Raw genomic sequence first — 16,882 nt, forward strand, 5'->3', positions numbered from 1 at the left:
GGAGTCCCCGTCATCCCTTACAGGGTTCCCCCAGCCCTGTCGTCACCTATGGAGTCCTCACGTCCCCTATGATACCTCCAAGATTCTGTTGTCCCCTATGGAGTACCCATGCCCCCTGTAGAGCCCACATGATGCTGTTGTCCCCTATGAAGTCCCCATGACACCTATGGAGTCCTCATATCCCCTATGACACCTCCAAGACCCTGTTGTCCCCTATAGAGTACCCATGTCCCCTATAGAGCCCATACGATCCTGCTGTCCCCTGTGAAGTCCCCGTGACACCTATGAAGTCTCCACAGCTCTGTTGTCCCCTATGGTGTCCCCATGACTCTGTCATCCCCTACAGGGTCCTCATATCCCCAAGGAATCTCTATGACACCATCATCCCCTATGGAGTCTCCACATCCCCTATGGGGTCCCCACAACTCCGTTGTCACCTACAGAGTCCCCATGACCCCTATGGAGTCCCCACAACTCCGTTGTCACCTACAGAGTCCCCATGACCCCTATGGAGTCCCCACAACTCCGTTGTCACCTACAGAGTCCCCATGACCCCTATGGAGTCCCCACAACTCTGTTGTCACCTACAGAGTCCCCATGACCCCTATGGAGTCCCCACAACTCCGTTGTCCCCTATGGAGTCTTCACGACCCTGTTGTCCCCATGATCCCATCATCCTTTACAGGATCCCCATAGGTCTGTCATCCCCCACGGAGTCCCCACGGCCCCTATGGTGTCCCCCATCATCCCCTATGGAGTCCCCACAATCCTGTTGTCCTCTACAAAGTCCCCACAGCCTCTACGATGTCCCCATGACCCCATCATCCCCTATGGAATCCCCACCACTCTCTTGTCCCCTACAAAGTCCCCATGACAACTATGAAGGCCTCACCACCCTGTTGTCCCCTATAGCGTCCCCATGACCCGTTGTCCCCTACAGCGTCCTCATGTCCCCCTGACACCCCCACCATGCAGATCCAGAGCCAGGCTGTCAGAAAGGACTTTTTTAACCCAAAAAAAAAAAAAAAGGGGGGGCAAGAGGGGACAGCAGGGTGGGAGGCACCCATGGGTGGGGGCCACTCGCTCAGGATGGACACCCAAACATGGTCATGGCCTCGGCGAACTCAATGAAGTCCTGGCAGAGGGCTTGCAGGTCGGGCTCCTGGCATGCCACCTCCAAGGGCCATGCCTCCAGCCACGTGTCCTTGCCGATGAGGTAGGAGAAGCTGGAGACAGCAAGGGGACAGAAGGGACATGGGTCAGAAGGGGGTGGACAACGGGGTGCACAACCCTGTAGGAGACACCGGAGAATCTCGGGCTTGGGGTGGGATGCGTCTCTGTACTTAGGTGTCAGTGTCACCGTGTCCACGTGTCTCTGTGTCCCTATGTCCCATCTACCCATGTCCCCATTCTCCCATGTCTCATGTTCCTGTGTTCCCATGTCCCCACAGATGTGGCCCCGTCTATGTCCCCACACGTGTCCCCGTGTCCCTACCGGCCGCCGGTGACCCACAGGTCGGTGGCCAGCCCCCAGATCAGGTAGTCCTGGCCAGTCTGGAGCCTCAGAGCATCTCGGCACTGCCGGTGGCTCACGAAGGTCCGGTTGCTTCCTGCTGGGTCCTCGTCGGTGCCTGTCCCAGGGGAGGACACAGAGGGGACATGTCACCTCCACCCCAACACAACAGGGACACCCACTTTGCCATGTCCCGCAATGGGGACTCTCAATCCTCAGAGAGCCACTGGCATCCTTGGTGGCACTACCCTACTGGTGTCATCAGCCATGGGTGACACCAGTTCCCTCCGGCTTTCCCCAGCACCCTTGTGTGTCTCCACCCCACCTGGGTGACACCAGCATTCATGGGTGTCCCCAGCACCCTTGGGTGACACCAACTCACCTGGGTTTCCCTTCCCAACGGGTGTCCCCAGCACCATTGGGTGATGCCAACCGACCTGGGGACACCCCAAGCCACCCTAGGGACACCAACCCACCTGGTGTCCCTGCCCCTGGCTGTCCCCAGCCCTAGGTGACCCCCACCATGTCCCTCAGGGTGGCCTTGTCCCCCACCCCTGGGGTGCTCGTACCCATCTTGATGACGGAGAGGATGGTCATGATGTAGTTGTCATGGGACGGCGACTGCTCCACTGCCACCAGCTTCACCTTGTACACTGGGGAGGGGAACATCACCGTGTCACCCCCCACCCCCAGACAGCACCCCCACTCCAAGGTGGCCCCTCAGCATGTGGGGGGTCCTCTGTCCCCCCCTTTCCTCCCCACGTCCCTCTACATCCCCACCTTGTCCCTCTATGTCCCCCTGTCCCCTCCTGTCTCTCCATGTCCCTCACGTTCTTCTATGGCCTTTCATGTCCCCATCCATATCCTTTATGTCCCCTCGATGTGCCCCAACTCCCCCCATGACACCATATCCCCCATTATCCTTCCATGTCCCCCGTGTCCCCCGTGTCCCCCGTGTCCCACCATAGTCAACTCCCGGCTCGCAGGCGCGCTCAATCCGTTGGTTGACGGTGATCGGGACATCTTGCTTCTGCCGCACGAAGCAGTTTTCTGCGGGGACATGGGGACATGGCCGTGACAAGGTCTATTGTAGTAGTGACACGTCCCATCCTGGCAGGCACGTGTCCCACCATAGCAAGGACATGACTCCATCACACTCATGACACATCCCATCTTGTCAATGACGTGTCCCGTCATGGACCCAGTCTGTCCCCGTGTCCCTGTGTCCCCATGTCACCTTCGGCACAGCGGCACACGTCCCCGTAGCAGATCTTGCTCAGTTGCCCACCGTCCTTGTCCGGATGATAGAAACGGGTGCAGCGGTCATCTGCAGGGACACGGGGACATGAGAGGACATGAGGTGGGGGGGGACACAAGGGGAAAGGACCAGTGGGACATGGGGACAGAGCGGTGATGTGTGGAGGGAGAGGGGTCAGCAGGGGATGCAAGGGGACATGGGGACATGGGGGGACATGGTGACACAGGCATGGGGAGAAGATCAGCAGGGACATGGTGGGACAAAGGGACAGGAGGGAACACCGAGGGAGGACACAGAGGGGACTTTGTGGAAGCAAGGGGGACAGAAGAGAGTGTGGGGACAGTGGGGACCTGAAGGTGACACGAGGGGACATGGGGCGCACCGATCTTGTAGTAGCTGTAGACGGTGACGGCCGCGGGCTGGATCAAGCCCACCTGGAATCGCTGGTGGGCCTTGAAGGAGAAACACTCCTCGGCCTTGTGCGAGATCTGGGGACGGGGACACGGGGACATGGGGACACAGGGATGGCAGTCAGCCAGGCGGGGAGTCAGCGTCTCAACACCCAGCCTGGCCCTGTCCCCAGCCATGTCCCCAACTTCATTGCCATCTCTGTCCCTGTTCCAGTCCCTATCCATGTCCCCAACCCCACCTGCATCCCCATCCCATCCCATCCCTGTCCCCATCCTGTCCCCACCCTGTCCCCAACTCCATCCTATGCCCATCCTTGTCCTTGTCCCCACCCTGTCCCCATCCCTGTCCTATCATATCCCTATCCCTGTCCCATCTTGCCCCGTCCCCATCCCTGTCCCACCATGTCCCCATCCCTGTCCCATCTTGCCCCGTCCCCATCCCTGTCCCACCATGTCCCCATCCCTGTCCCATCTTGCCCCATCCCCATCCCTGTCCCACCATGTCCCCATCCCTGTCCCATCTCTGTCCCACCTTGTCCCTGTCCCCATCCCTGTCCCATCATGTCCCCATCCCTGTTCCATCTTGTCCCTGTCCCCATCCCTGTCCCACCACGTCCCCATCCCTGCCCCATCTTGTCCCCATCCCCATGTCCCTTCCTGACCCCCATGTCCCCACCTTGTCAAGGTAGATGACGAGGTTGCTGCGGTCTGATGGTGCTTGGTCAATCTCAAACTTGGAGATGTACCTGTCCACTCCCTCCGTGAGCTGGGGACAGGGACACGGTGACACCGGGCATGCAGGACATGCAGGGACACATGGTGACAAGCAACCGCATCAGGATAGAGGGATGTATGGGCACAGGGGGCACATAGGGACATGGTGATGATGGCCACATGGAGCACGCAGGGACACTTGGCCATGGCAGGATGCAGGGGACTTGCAAGGATGTGGGGACACAGGGGGACATGGGGACACAGGGACAGTGACACCAGGGGACACGGCGACACATGGCCATGGAGGGAAAGGCAGGGACACAAGGATGCAGTGGCACAGGGGAATATGGGGACACGGTGACACACAGGGACACATGGGGATGTGGGGACACAAGGACATGGGGGACACACATGGGGGTTAGGGAGATGCGGAGACACGGTGGGACACGATGGCACAAAGATAAAAGGTCCTGTGTCTCCCCCGGGTCCCCCCATGTGTCCCCATGTCCCCGCACTCACCCTCTTCAGGTCCTGGAGGTCAGGCGAGAAGCCCGTGAGCATGGAGACGTCGAGGATGGACATGGTGGCATCCACTTTGTCCAGGTACCTGTGGGGACAGGGCTGAGGCCACCTGCCTGTCCCCAACTACCCTATTGTCCTCAGCATCCCCATCCCTGATGTCCCTGTCCCCAGTATCCCCATTCCCCTCCCTATCTCCAACGTCCGTGGTGTCCCCGAGGTCCCCAGCCTGTCCTACCTGGTGCAGATGGTGAGCTTGACGGAGCGGATGACACCCTCCTGTTCCTTGCCTGTGCGGGGACATGGGGACAATGAGGGGACGTAGGGGACATGGGGGCACCATGGAGGGTACACATAGAGGATATGGGGAGGGATACGGGGGGACACAGTGAGGACATGGGGGACACATGTGGGGGACTCGCCTGTTTTCACGTCCTCCACCTGCACCTGCAGGTCGAAATTGTCACACTTGTTCTCCTTGTCGGGGACCTTGGCATTGTAGATGGTCACCACTGTCATCGTCCCCTTGCCCGTGCCCTCAGCTTTCACCGTGAAGTCCTCGTTCAACTTGGTCTGTGGAGAAAGGTGACATTGGGGAGGGGCAGGGACATCCCCTGGGAGGGACATGGAAGGGATGGGCCATCCTGGGCCGTGGAGGCATGCGGAAACATGAAGGGGGTGTAGAAAGGACAGGGACAGGGACATCCCAGGACATGGAGGGGACAACAGCGTTGCAAGATACAAAGGGGACAGGCACATTGGAGGGGACAAGGAAATCAGAGGACATGGAGGGACATGGAGGGGACAGGGACATTCCAGGTCACAGCAAGGGAGGGGACAAGATCAGCCTGGGACATGGAGGGACATGGCAGGGACATCCCAAGCCTTGGAAGGACACAGAGGGGACAGGACTTGGAGGGGACATGGAAGGGACAGGCACATCAGAGACCACAGCGAGGGGACATTGTCCTGGGACATGAAGAGACACAGAGGGGACAGGGACATCCCATGGCCAGCAACAGCAGGGCGAGCAGTGCTGCATCCCCATGGTCCTGACGGTGACAGTGACAACGGTGACAAGGGTGCCGGTACCTCGGCGGAACGTGCCACCAGGGCGTTGCGGTTCTCGATGCGGTAGGTCATGGCACTGGCACGGCGTGGCAGCAGCACCGACACGTCAAGGTTGAGCTCAAGCTGCCGTGGAGTTGCCACCTGGTACTGGGCCAACGCTTGGAATACCAGGATGGTAGCCTGCAGGGACGTCACCAAGGCTTGGGGACACCATCTGGAGCATCCCCAAAGTCCCCCTGAGCCCAGGGTGACCCCAAGTCCTGGGGCCACCTGATATCACCTGGAACATACCCTTGGGGGTCTTACGGAGCAGAGGTGTCCCTCAGGGACAGGTCATGTCCCTGAGGGTCCCCAGGGTCTGGAGGTGTCCCCAGGGACTAGGGTGTCCCCCAGGGACAGGCCTTTTGGGTTTTCCAAAGCCCTGGAGATCCCATGGGACCAGGGATGTTCCCCAAGGACATGCCATGTCCCTAGGGGCCCCAAGGGCCCTGAGGTAACCCCCAAGCCCTGAGGCGTTCCTTTGGGGTCCCATGGGACCAGAGGTGTCCCCCAGAAGACATGCCACGGCCCTGGAGTCCCCAGGGCCACAAGGTGACCCCTCAACCCCCAACAAAGCCCTCAACCCCTATCTTCCTGTCCCCCTTCCCCACAACAGCGGGTGCCAGGACAGCACCCATGGGTGCCGGGGGGGTCCGTAGCCCACCTGAGTGGATCCGTAGCCACCACCGAAGTAGTTCTGCTGGGCCAGCCAGCGGGCCACTGGCCCCGTCAGCTCCGGCTTCTCCATTTGCAGCAAGGCCAGCAACGCGTAGGACGTCCCCTCGATGTTGTAGGTCCGGGCGTTGCGTTCCTCCCAACGTTCGCCCTCTGGGGTGACATTGGTCCCTCAGCACCCTCTAGGGATGATTTCTTCCCCCACCAGGTAACCCATAATTACCTCTCCCCCCCACCCCAATTTTGTCCCCCCTGCTGACACGTCACCTTTGGAAAACTTCATGAGAACTTTCTCGCTTTTGAGTTTCCCTGCGATGGCCAAGGCATAGGAGGTCAGGGCCACCGTGTAGGGTCGGGCCAGTGACTGATACCTCTGGGCAAGGGAGGCAAGGTATTCGGTGGCTTTGGTGATGCTCCCGTCCAAGCTCTGGGCAGAAAGGATGGTAAGTTTGGATTCTCAGGTGGCTGCTATAAGGGTTGGGCACCTTGTCTTAAAGCACTGTCCTTCTACGTGACAGGTGCCAGTTGTCCCCCCTCTCCCCGTGTGGGGTCGATGACTGGGTCACTCACGTTGACATGGTCCTTGCACACCTCCCGGGCCTCCTGCAGCGCGATGAGGACAAAGGCTGTCAGTGACACCTCGGGCTCGGCACCCTGGTAGCCTCCCTGCGTGACAAAATGGAAGGAAAAAACCTCAGGATCATGGTTTTCACAGCGAGCTCTGTCTACCCAACACTCCTGCCTGTCACCCAACATAGTCCTTTCCCCACAGCTCATTCCAAAAGCCCATCTTCGAGCCAATAGGGCTTTGGCCACCAGCAGGGACAGGGTTTGGATCCCCCCATACCACCATCTCCTTATGGATGACAGGAGCATCTTCTTGGAAAATCCCATCTGGCTTCTGCTTCTCCAGGATGAGCCATTTCACGGCACCACAAATCACCTCGGGCTCAATGTCTACCAGCTTGATGGCCATGGCAAAGACTTTGGCCACGTAGGCTGTCAACCTGGGGACAGGAGGACCTTAACGTTCTGTCCAACACTGTCACCCAGACCCACGTGGTGGTGGCAATGTGATCCTCACCAGGTGCTTGATGGGCGATTCTTGAAGGCGGCATAGGAGCTGTCAGGTTTCCGGAAAGCAAGTTGTTGGGTGTAACCTGGTGAGGAGATGGTGGTTGGCCAACACAAGGAGCACCCGGGGGTGGCTTTAGGCCACCAATGCCCTCCAGCTGTTGACCAACACAAGGAGCAGCCAAGCTGAGGTAGCTTCAGGCCACCAACCCGCTCCGGAGCACATTCCAGTGCAAACCAGTAGCTCTAGATATCCCCAAACTGATAGCACCCAACCCATGTCTTCTTCAAAGGTGCAGGTTTCTTCAGCACCTTGGATGATGGTGACATTTTGCACCCCAAGAGAGGAAACCAGGGGATGCTCCCACCCTTTGGGGGATGCTCCTACCCTTTTTAATCAAGCTGATGGCCTCAGTGCGGCGGTCAACACCGAGGCTTTCCCACTGCAACGTGCTGTCCAAGTAGTGGGTGGCAATGACAGTGGGCGTCATCCCGATCATGTTCTGCTCCCCACAGCCCGCTGGCGTCATGATGAGGTGCTTCAGCTTTTCCCCGTCGATGGCTTTCTCCACCATGATGGACACAGGGTTGCCTGGACCAGAAGAAGGGGAGACGTCAAGCCAGGAGTGTCCCACCCCCTCCCACCTCGTCCCCACGTGTGTCCTTTCCCCTGCTCTCACCTTGGATGCTGACTTTGGTCTCGGACTCGGTGTTGGGGACAATGTCAGAGAGGTTTGCTGCCCTCACCTTCTCTTCCTGTACACCATCTGCAGGGCAGGGAGGCCAGGATGGAGATGGGTGACCCTTCATGTCCCTCCCACCCTGAGGTGACCCAGCCCTGCCCCACATCTCCAGCAGGATGTCCCTTGTCCTTCAAGATGTTCCAGAGCCGTACCAGGATGTCCCTTCGCCCTTGAGATGCCCCAGCTTCATGGTAGGATGTCCCTTGTCCCCAAGGATGCCCCAGACCCACAGGAGGACATCCCTCATTCCCTGAGATGTCCCAGCTCCATAGTGGGATGTCCCTTGTCCCCCAAGATGCCCCAGTCCTACCCTTGGAGGTACATCCTTCATCCCTCAAGATGTCCCAGACCCACAGTGGGACTTCCCTTGTCCCCCGAGATGCCCCAGATCCTTCCCTCAGTGGGACATCCCCGTGGGGCTGAGACATCCCCAAGACCAGCCGGGCCACTCACTGATTCCCTTCGTCTTTGGGTCCAGCTCAACTATCTTCACTGTCTTCTCCAACCTCATCCCTTCGGGCTGCAGAGGTGAAAGTCCAATGTTAAAGGTTGGGCTGGTTTTGGGTCCCCCCTTCTCAACTTCTCTGGGTTGTTCAGGAAAGATGTCCCAGTGTAAACCAGCACCCCCAGGTCATGGGACAAATTGGGAGAGCCCCAGGAGACCACATTTGAGTGTCCTAGAGGGAGGATCCTTCATCCCTGGGTACCAACACCAGGGATGTCACAGGGATACCATGCTGGGGACATCTTCGGGATGGAGGTGGCACCATGTGGTGGAGGCGCCATGAGCAGCAATGGCCACTCACCACAACTTTGAGCTTCTTCTTGACACCGTCAGCCACGAAGCTGCCCCAGACAGCTGCCTTCACCTCGACGTCATGCAGCCCCAGCTGCAAGGGCACGATGATGAAGGGCACGGCCCACGATGACTGAGCTTTCAAGGTGAGGATCTGCTGGTAGCGCGCCTTGGAGGTGGAGGCGCTGCACAGGGCTGGGTTGTGCATCAGCTCCACGCGCACCTGCAGGGCACAGAGATGTTGGCCGTGGGGTTCAGGTGGCCACAGAACCCAAGCCAAGAAGCCCGAGCGTGGGTCCCCTGCCAACCTTGATATTGTGCGTCCAGTAGTTGTAGAGGATGGCACGGATCTCCACCTGCTCATTCCTCACCACAGAGTAGGGCAGGCGCAGGTCGATGAAGAACTCCTTCATCACCGTGATCTCATAGGGGTCAGCCACGCACAGCCCTGCGGGATGGCCCCCAAGGACATGGGGTTCAGACTTATGGGCTTGCTGGGCCCCTCATGTCCCAGGGGCATCCCCAAGGCTTTCAGAGATCCTTCAAGTCCCATGGAGTCCTCCCAAGGTTTAGGAGATCCCTCAAGTCCCAAGAAGTCCTCCCAAGGCTTAGGGGATCCCTCAAGTCCCATGGAATCCTCCAAAGGCTTAGAAGATCCCTCAAGTCGCAAGGACTGCCACCAAGCTTTGGGCGATCTCCCCAAAGTTTGAGGCACCTCTCCAGTGGTATGCACCCCTCTAAGATTTTGGAGATCCCTCAAAGCCCAAGGAAACCCGCCAGGCTTTAGGGGACCCTTCAAGGGTCCCAAGGTTTGGGAGATTCCTTTGATCCCCAGAGACACCTTTCTACTCCATCACGTACCCTTGGTCTGTGAGAGGCTGATGGCCAGGACCTCCCACGTGGTGATGGAGTCCTTCAGGTACACAGGCAGAGTCTTCGTGGAGATTCTGGAGAGGATGGGAATGACCAAGAGGGTCATAACCGGCCCCAAGCCAGGCTAGGAGGTGTAACCAGCCACCAAGCTGGAGTAGGGGGGTCATAGCTGGTCCCCAAGCTAGACCAGGGGGTTGTAGATGGCCCTTGAGCTGGACCAAGGTGTCGTAGCTGGTCCCGAGGCAGCACCAGGGGGGTCAAAGGTGGCCCTTGCCTAGACTTGAGGGGCATCATAGCTGGTCTCCAGACTGGGTAAGACAGTGTCCAGAGCTGGACAGGGAGGAGGTAATGATCCCCAAGATGAGCTGTGGGGTGGAAGGGTATTGGGCCAAGGGCACAGCGCTCACCCCAGCTCATTGGGCCGCTCCGTCAATGGCTCCACCTGCCACAGCCAGCTCTCCGGGAAGAGGCTCCGGGAGGTGATGTCCTCGTCAGCAAGGAAGCCATCGTCCACCTCACCTAGGGGTGGCAGCATCCCTCTCGACCATGGCCTCAACGGCCCAGCTCCTGGATGGAGCCAGTATCACCCCAGCATCATCCAAGCACCACCCTTCTTTTGCCCAAGCATCGTCTCGGCATCACCCAACTGTCACCCAAGCGTTGCCCAAAACTCATCCAAGTATTGCCCAAGGACAGCGCAAGCAACGCCTGAGGTTCACCTGACCTTCGCCCAAGCTTCACTTAAGCTTCACTTAAGCTTCGCCCAATCTTCACCCAACTGCCAACCCCGCCGTCACCCCACCGTTGCCCAGCACTTGCTTCGAGCCAGCTCGAGGTGGAGCTCGCGCTGCTTCTGGTCACGGATGCCCTTGATGTAGTTGCAGCAGTCGAGGAAGGCCCGGATGCAGGCTTTTCCATCCTGGATGTAGTTGGTCCGATGCTCGCAGCTGTGGCCCATGGGGTTCTCCTTCATGCCGTCCTCGCAACACTTGCGCAGTGCCTTGTCCGTGTACTCAGCCGCTGCCGGCGCCAAGACACCCAACTGGCACCCAGTCCCAAAGCCCTTGGCCTGAGGGCCGTTGGGGCTATGGGGCACTCTGGTGTCCTTTGGGATATGGGATGCTGTGGCGTCACCAGGGACATGGGACACTCTGATGTCCCTCAGGGACATGGGATGTTGTGGTATCACCAGGGACATGGGACACTCTGATGTCCCTCAGGGACATGGGATGCTGTGGTATCACCAGGGACATGGGACACTCTGATGTCCCTCAGGGACATGGGACACTGGTATTGATTGGGACATGCGATGCTCGGTGTCCCTCAGGGACCTGAGACACTTTGGCATCTTCAGGAACATGGGACAATCTGGTGTCCCCAGGGGCATAGGACATTCCAGTGTTCTTGGGGACATGGGACACTCCCACTGCCACCTACCCTTGCTGCCTTTGTGCTCGATGAGCTGTAGGGAACGGCGCTTGCGTTTCGCAGGCTGGGGACACTGGACCTCTGGGGAGGGAGAGGACACAGGTCAGGAACCCACAGTGTCACAGCCCCAAACCCAGGTGTCACTTCCCCTTGACATCAGTTGTCACATCCCAAAACTCAGGGGACACATCCCCCATCCCTGAGGTGTCACACTCCTCCATCCTTGAACTGCCACATCCCCAAAGTGTCACCTACCCTCTCCCCAAGGTGCCACCCCAGGTTGTCCCAGTCCCCAGCATGTCCCCTACCCGTTCGCTGCGGCGTGGTGATCTTCATGTTGGTGACCAGGCTGAGGCCAGCGTCAGCAAAGACACCCACATTGTCCCTCCCACTGCCCGGGGTGCAGCCGATGTCACTCTTCTCCACCGTGTCCCAAACCTGTGGCCAACAGGGGACAGGCATGACAGCCACTGCCATCACCTGGGGACAGTGGGGATGGGGACCAAGGCACCCACCTTGGACTGGGTGAGCTTGTTCTTCTTGTTGAGGACAAAGACGCCCTTATCCACGGCCACCAACCCCACATGGGCATTGTGGTCACCCTCGATGCGCAGCCGCATGGGTGTCCCCGGTTCATGCACCCGGTTGTCAGCCTCTGTTGCTCCCTTCACCACCAGCTGCCAGGTGACACGGGGCGGGGGGGTCATGTCCATGGGATGCCCAAAAAAAACCTTCACCACAGCCCCAGAAGCTGCCCCATGGGGGTACCCCAACCCCACGGGGAGTCCTCCAGGGGTAGCTGATGGCTGTGACCTCCACCATGGAACATCTGGACCACCAATGGGTCACCTGGGCCACCCAAGCCCCACTATGAGATGCCCAAGCCCCCCGTGGATTATCCAAACCACCTAAGTGCCACCCAATCTCCATCATGCGCCACCCAAGCCCCATCATGGGCCACCTCAAGGGCCACCTAAACTACCTCCAAGACCCCCACGAGCCCCCCAGCCCCTAGGACAGTGGGGACACACTCACAGTGCCCATGCAAGTGTCCTTGACATCAACCCAGACGGAGTCGGCAACAATCTCGCCGGGCATCACGAAGTAGTAGGCCACGATGCGGAAGGAGGGGATGAGCTCGGCCGTCACTGGCAGTGACATGGTGACCAGGCTCTGGCCAGCCTCGTGCCGCTGTCGCCCCACACGGACGATACGTCCCTTGCTCATGATCTATGTCGGGCAAGAAAAGGCGGGAGTGGTGGGCATCTGGACACCTAGGTCCCCAAGATGGGGGGCAGGTGGTTGGCAGAGGCCAAGCGCGCTCACCAGGTAGGTGAAGTATGGGACAGAGTCACGAACGGGCTTGTTGTTGCTCTTGAGGTGGAAGTTCACGGCGAGGTTTTCACCAGGCTGCAGCTCAGTGGCCCCCACAGCCAGGTGGAGGAGGTTGCCGGAACCATCTTGGCTGCGGTAAGCTTTGGCAGTCATCTGCCGCGAAGCTTGGCGGTTGGGAGGCAGCCCCGGCTGGTTCGTTTGCACCTGCGACACAGGGGACACAGTGGCACCTGGTCAACAGGGAGAGGCGTGGACCTGGGCAGGGGTCACCATGGAGGTCTTGGCCACCATAGAGGTCTTGGCTGTCCTGGTCTCCCTGGCCCCTGCTGCCCTGGTCCTTGGTCGATGGTGATCATCTCCTTTGTCAACCTGATCATCTCTGCTACCCTGGATTCTTGGCCACTCTAGTCAACTCAACACCTTTGGTCACCCTGACGTTGGCCTACTGGCCCTTGGCTACCCTGAACATCTTGGCCACTCCCATGCCCCTGACCTTGGCCATCTTGGTTCTTGGTCACTGGTGAACCATGCTGACCCTGGCTGCAGGCCACCGTGGACAACTTGGCCACTATGGACATCTCCACCAGTCTCCCTGCCACTGGCCATCCTGGTCCTTTATCACCCTAGATGTCTTGGTCAACCCAATTGTGTTGGCCGCCATGGTCCCCCTGACACCAGCCATCCTGCTCCTTGATAGCGGTGACCAGGATAGCTCTGGTGGTTTGTCACTCTGGACATCTTGATCACCACAGTCATCTCAGCCATGCTGGTCCCCCTGACCTTGGCCATCCTGGTCCTTGGTCAATGGTGACGGGGGTGGCCCTGATCCTTGGCCACCATGGTTGTTTAGGCCATCCTGGTCCCCCGATCCTGGTCTCCTGGCCCTTAGTCAATGCTGACCATGCTGGCCATGGTCCTTGGTCGCCCTGGACATCTCAGCCACCTTAGCTGTCTCAGCAACCCCAACCCCCAGGTCACTTCAACCACCCCTGTCCCCAGACACCTTGGCCACCCCACTTACAGTGATGGGGACGGCGTCCTTGTTGGCCGGCATGTTGAGGACCAGCCTGGCTGTGCCATCACGCTGGGTGGAGACGAGACCCTGGAAGCCATCAGCCTTGACGGTGACACGTGGAGCTGGGGACTCATCTGGGTTAGTGACGTAGACCTGCAGGGGATGCGATGTGACATTACGTGGAGACATGGCATGAGGGACATGTCACCTGGTGCCATCCAGGTGACAGAGGGAGAGACCCTGGTCCCCAGGCCCTCTCCAGGTGACACAGTGATATGAAATGGGGACAGACCCTGGTCCCCAAGTCTCCTCCACCCACAAACCCCCAGGCTTGCCCCGTCCCAATCCTGATGCTGGGGACCCTGGTGCCATGGGGGTCCTGGGCCAATGCCTCCACTGTCTCCATCCTTGTCCCCAGATGCCATTACCATCAGATCGAAGGGCATCCCCGGCTTGAAGTACTTGGGGGTGTGGGTGAAGTGGATGGTATACGGGGACGTCACGATGCGGATGCCACTGCGCTGTGCCTCCACCATGTCACTGCCTGCAGAGGCCACAGGAACGGCCATGTCACCAAGTGCCAGGACGGGGCTCCCGGTCCGCCCCCCTCCCCGGGACAGCCCTGTCTGGCCTTGTGTGGCCCCAGACGGCCCAATCCTCGCTGTCCCCAACCCCACCTGTCCTCATCCTTGCTGTCCCCAACCCCATGTCTCCCCATCCTTTGCTGTTTCCAACCCCACATGTCCCCAGCCCCACGTGTCACTGCTGTCCCTATCCCCCCTATGTCCCCACATGTCCCCGTGTGTCCCCCCACCTACCCGACTTGTTGAAGACTGTGACAGAGATATACATGTCCCTGCTGTCCCTGTCCCCCCAAGTCCCCCGTGTCCCCTGTGATCCCCCTGCACACCTGACTCGGTGAGTACGGTGACGGAGACGTAGAGTGAATGTCCCACCAGCTCCTGGAGGTTGGTGAATCGCTGCTGCAGTGTGGCCATGGACAATATGGCTTCCCCGTCCCCGTCGGTCACCTGCGGCATGGAGTTAGTGGGACAGGGGACAGCCATGGGGACCGGGATGGGGACAGGGATGGGAATGGGGACAGGGGATGGCAGCGCTCATTATGAGACAGGGATGGGGACAGGGATGAGGATGGGGATGACACGGCTCAGCAAGGGACAGAGCTCAACAGGGGACTGGAATAGGGACAAGGGATGGGGACAAGGACAAGGACAGGGTCACCTGGATGCGCTGCAGGGACTGGGGGATGCTTTTCTTCTCGTCCTCCACCATGACACCGAAGAGGACGAAGGCTGTCCCCTGCAGACGCTTCCCATACAGGTACCTGTGGACAAGCCACCAAGTCACCATCAATCCCTGTCCCCACGTCCCCATCACATCCACATCACTGTCACCCCATGTCCTCACATCCTCTTGTCATGCAACCCTGCCACCCCATTGCGCCATGTTCTCATCACCCTGTCACTCCGCATGCCCATGTCCCCCTGTCATCCCATCACGCTCTGCCACCTCCATCACCATCACCCTGTGTCCTCCACACCCCCTGTCCCCACCATCCCATTTCCCCACATCCCCATCACCCTCAAACCTGTCACCTTGCCTCCGTGCCACCCCCTCATCCCTGGGGATTTTGCGCAGGAGCAGAGCAGGGATGTCATCCTGCACCATCGCCCATAGGGGTTTGACCTCTAAAATGAGCAATTTTGGGATTCCCATCCCACCTGGCCGTGATGGACACTCGGAAATCCTCCTTCCGATCGATGTAGAGGAACTTCTCCTCTGGCTCCAGGACCACCTCAAAGCTTGGCAGCACTGTGGGGAGGACACCCAATGGACCCAGGCATCCAGGACAGGCACAAGGTGTCTAGGGACCCCCACCCTAGGTGTCTAGGGACCCCCACCCCACCTTACCATATTCCTTGACTTCAAATTGGGTGCTGAAGACCTGGTCTGGTGAGTCTTCAAATTTGGCTGTTATCGTCCATGTCCCCAGGCTGGAAAAGGCAGGGGACAGGGTGAGGGGAAAAGCCCAGGGACACAGATGTCCCCGAGACACCCTGGGAGGTGGCACCCACCTGACAATCTCTGGCAGGTTGTGGTTGAAGGAGAAGATGCCGGTCTTCATTGGCGAGGACACGGGCACTTGCTTGATGATGACATTATCAGGCGTCTGAAGCGACATGGAGTGGTTGGGGACAGTGGCAGGGGTGGCTGTGTCCCCATGTCCCTGTGTCCCCAGCGGGCACCCACCTTGACCTCCACAATCACCGTCTTGGGTGCTGGCTCCATGAGGTGGCCCAGAGCAAAGAGGCGGCAAAGCACTGGGAGGGGACACGGGGGACAAGGTGAGCAGGGATGGTGTGGGGACATCCAGAAATGGGTGCTTGGGTCCCAGTGGAGATGCCAGGGGGATGTCCCCAAAAGGGTGCTGGACCCCAAAATGGGTGCTTGGGTCCCAGTGGAGATGCCAGGGGGATGTCCCCAAGTGAGTGCTGGACCCCAGCACCCCAAGGTCACACCAGCACCCCAAGGAGGCGACCCAACATCCCAAAGTGCCACCAGCACCCCAACATGCCATGGTCAGACCCAGCACCCCAAGGACACACCAATGGAGCCAGGGGTGTAGATGGGCTTGTCGGTCTGCAGGAAGATGTGGCCGCTCTGGAGTGACACCAGCAGCACCTTCTCCAGGGTCACCTGCGCCACCCGCGCCGTCACCGAGACAAACTGCTTCCCCACTGCTTGCGGCAGCGCCTTGGCCGACACCTGCGGTGACAGAGGACACCAGGTGGCACCTGCACCACAGGGAAGGGGCAGAGGACACCAGATGGCACCCATGCCCAGGGAACGGGGCTGAGGATGCCAAGTGACAGTCCCCAAGGACTCCAGGGTGACCATCATCAAAGACCCAGAGGTCACCATCCTCTAATCATAAGGTGACCATCTCCAAGGACCCCAAGGTGACTGTCCCCAAAGATCCAGAGGTGATCATCCCCATGGACCCAGGGGTGACCATCCTCTAATCATAGGGTGACCATCTCCAAGGACGCACGGATCCCTATCCCCAAGGACCTGGGGTGGCTGTCCCCAAGGACCTCAGAGCACCCATCCCCAAAGACCTCGTGGTGACCATCCTCCCCCAGGTCCCACTAACCCCATGGAGATTCTCCACCATCTAGTATAGGGTTGAGCCCCATGGGCCCCGGGGTGGGAGGGGGCAATGACCGGCAGGGAGGTGACATGGGGGTGGTGACATACCTTGATGGTGGTGGTGGCCAACATGCCCTCGGCAGGGCTCAGCGGCACACGGATCTGGTAGAGCACGTGGCGCTTGAGGGGAAAGTCCTGCACCAGGAGGGTGGCCTCGGCGGGGGCGGTCAACCCCGGCGCCTCCAGCA

The 16,882-nt window shown here is 59.5% G+C and overlaps 1 protein-coding gene across 1 annotated transcript; it reads right to left on the reverse strand.

Annotated features, from left to right (window-relative positions):
- Window positions 1–1,084: 1,084 nt before the first annotated feature.
- Window positions 1,085–16,877, reverse strand: C3 (complement component 3; the record flags this gene model as incomplete). The annotated part of the gene is made up of 39 exons (XM_009578948.1): window positions 1,085–1,226; window positions 1,496–1,631; window positions 2,083–2,166; window positions 2,477–2,563; window positions 2,751–2,840; window positions 3,154–3,259; window positions 3,858–3,947; window positions 4,415–4,502; window positions 4,653–4,704; window positions 4,837–4,987; window positions 5,507–5,665; window positions 6,189–6,352; window positions 6,467–6,626; window positions 6,770–6,865; window positions 7,047–7,206; window positions 7,284–7,359; window positions 7,662–7,865; window positions 7,954–8,040; window positions 8,470–8,536; window positions 8,823–9,035; window positions 9,121–9,260; window positions 9,674–9,759; window positions 10,093–10,204; window positions 10,505–10,705; window positions 11,123–11,194; window positions 11,422–11,551; window positions 11,629–11,790; window positions 12,149–12,343; window positions 12,440–12,652; window positions 13,470–13,616; window positions 13,892–14,007; window positions 14,374–14,494; window positions 14,706–14,808; window positions 15,206–15,296; window positions 15,396–15,478; window positions 15,560–15,654; window positions 15,735–15,805; window positions 16,091–16,250; window positions 16,743–16,877. Coding segments are annotated over 39 exons (4,845 nt in total), but the record flags the coding sequence as incomplete, so codon positions are not given.
- Between the last annotated feature and the right edge of the window lie 5 nt (window positions 16,878–16,882).

This window comes from Fulmarus glacialis, unplaced genomic scaffold (assembly GCF_000690835.1).
Source record: "Fulmarus glacialis isolate BGI_N327 unplaced genomic scaffold, ASM69083v1 scaffold18200, whole genome shotgun sequence".
Lineage (NCBI taxonomy): Eukaryota > Metazoa > Chordata > Aves > Procellariiformes > Procellariidae > Fulmarus > Fulmarus glacialis.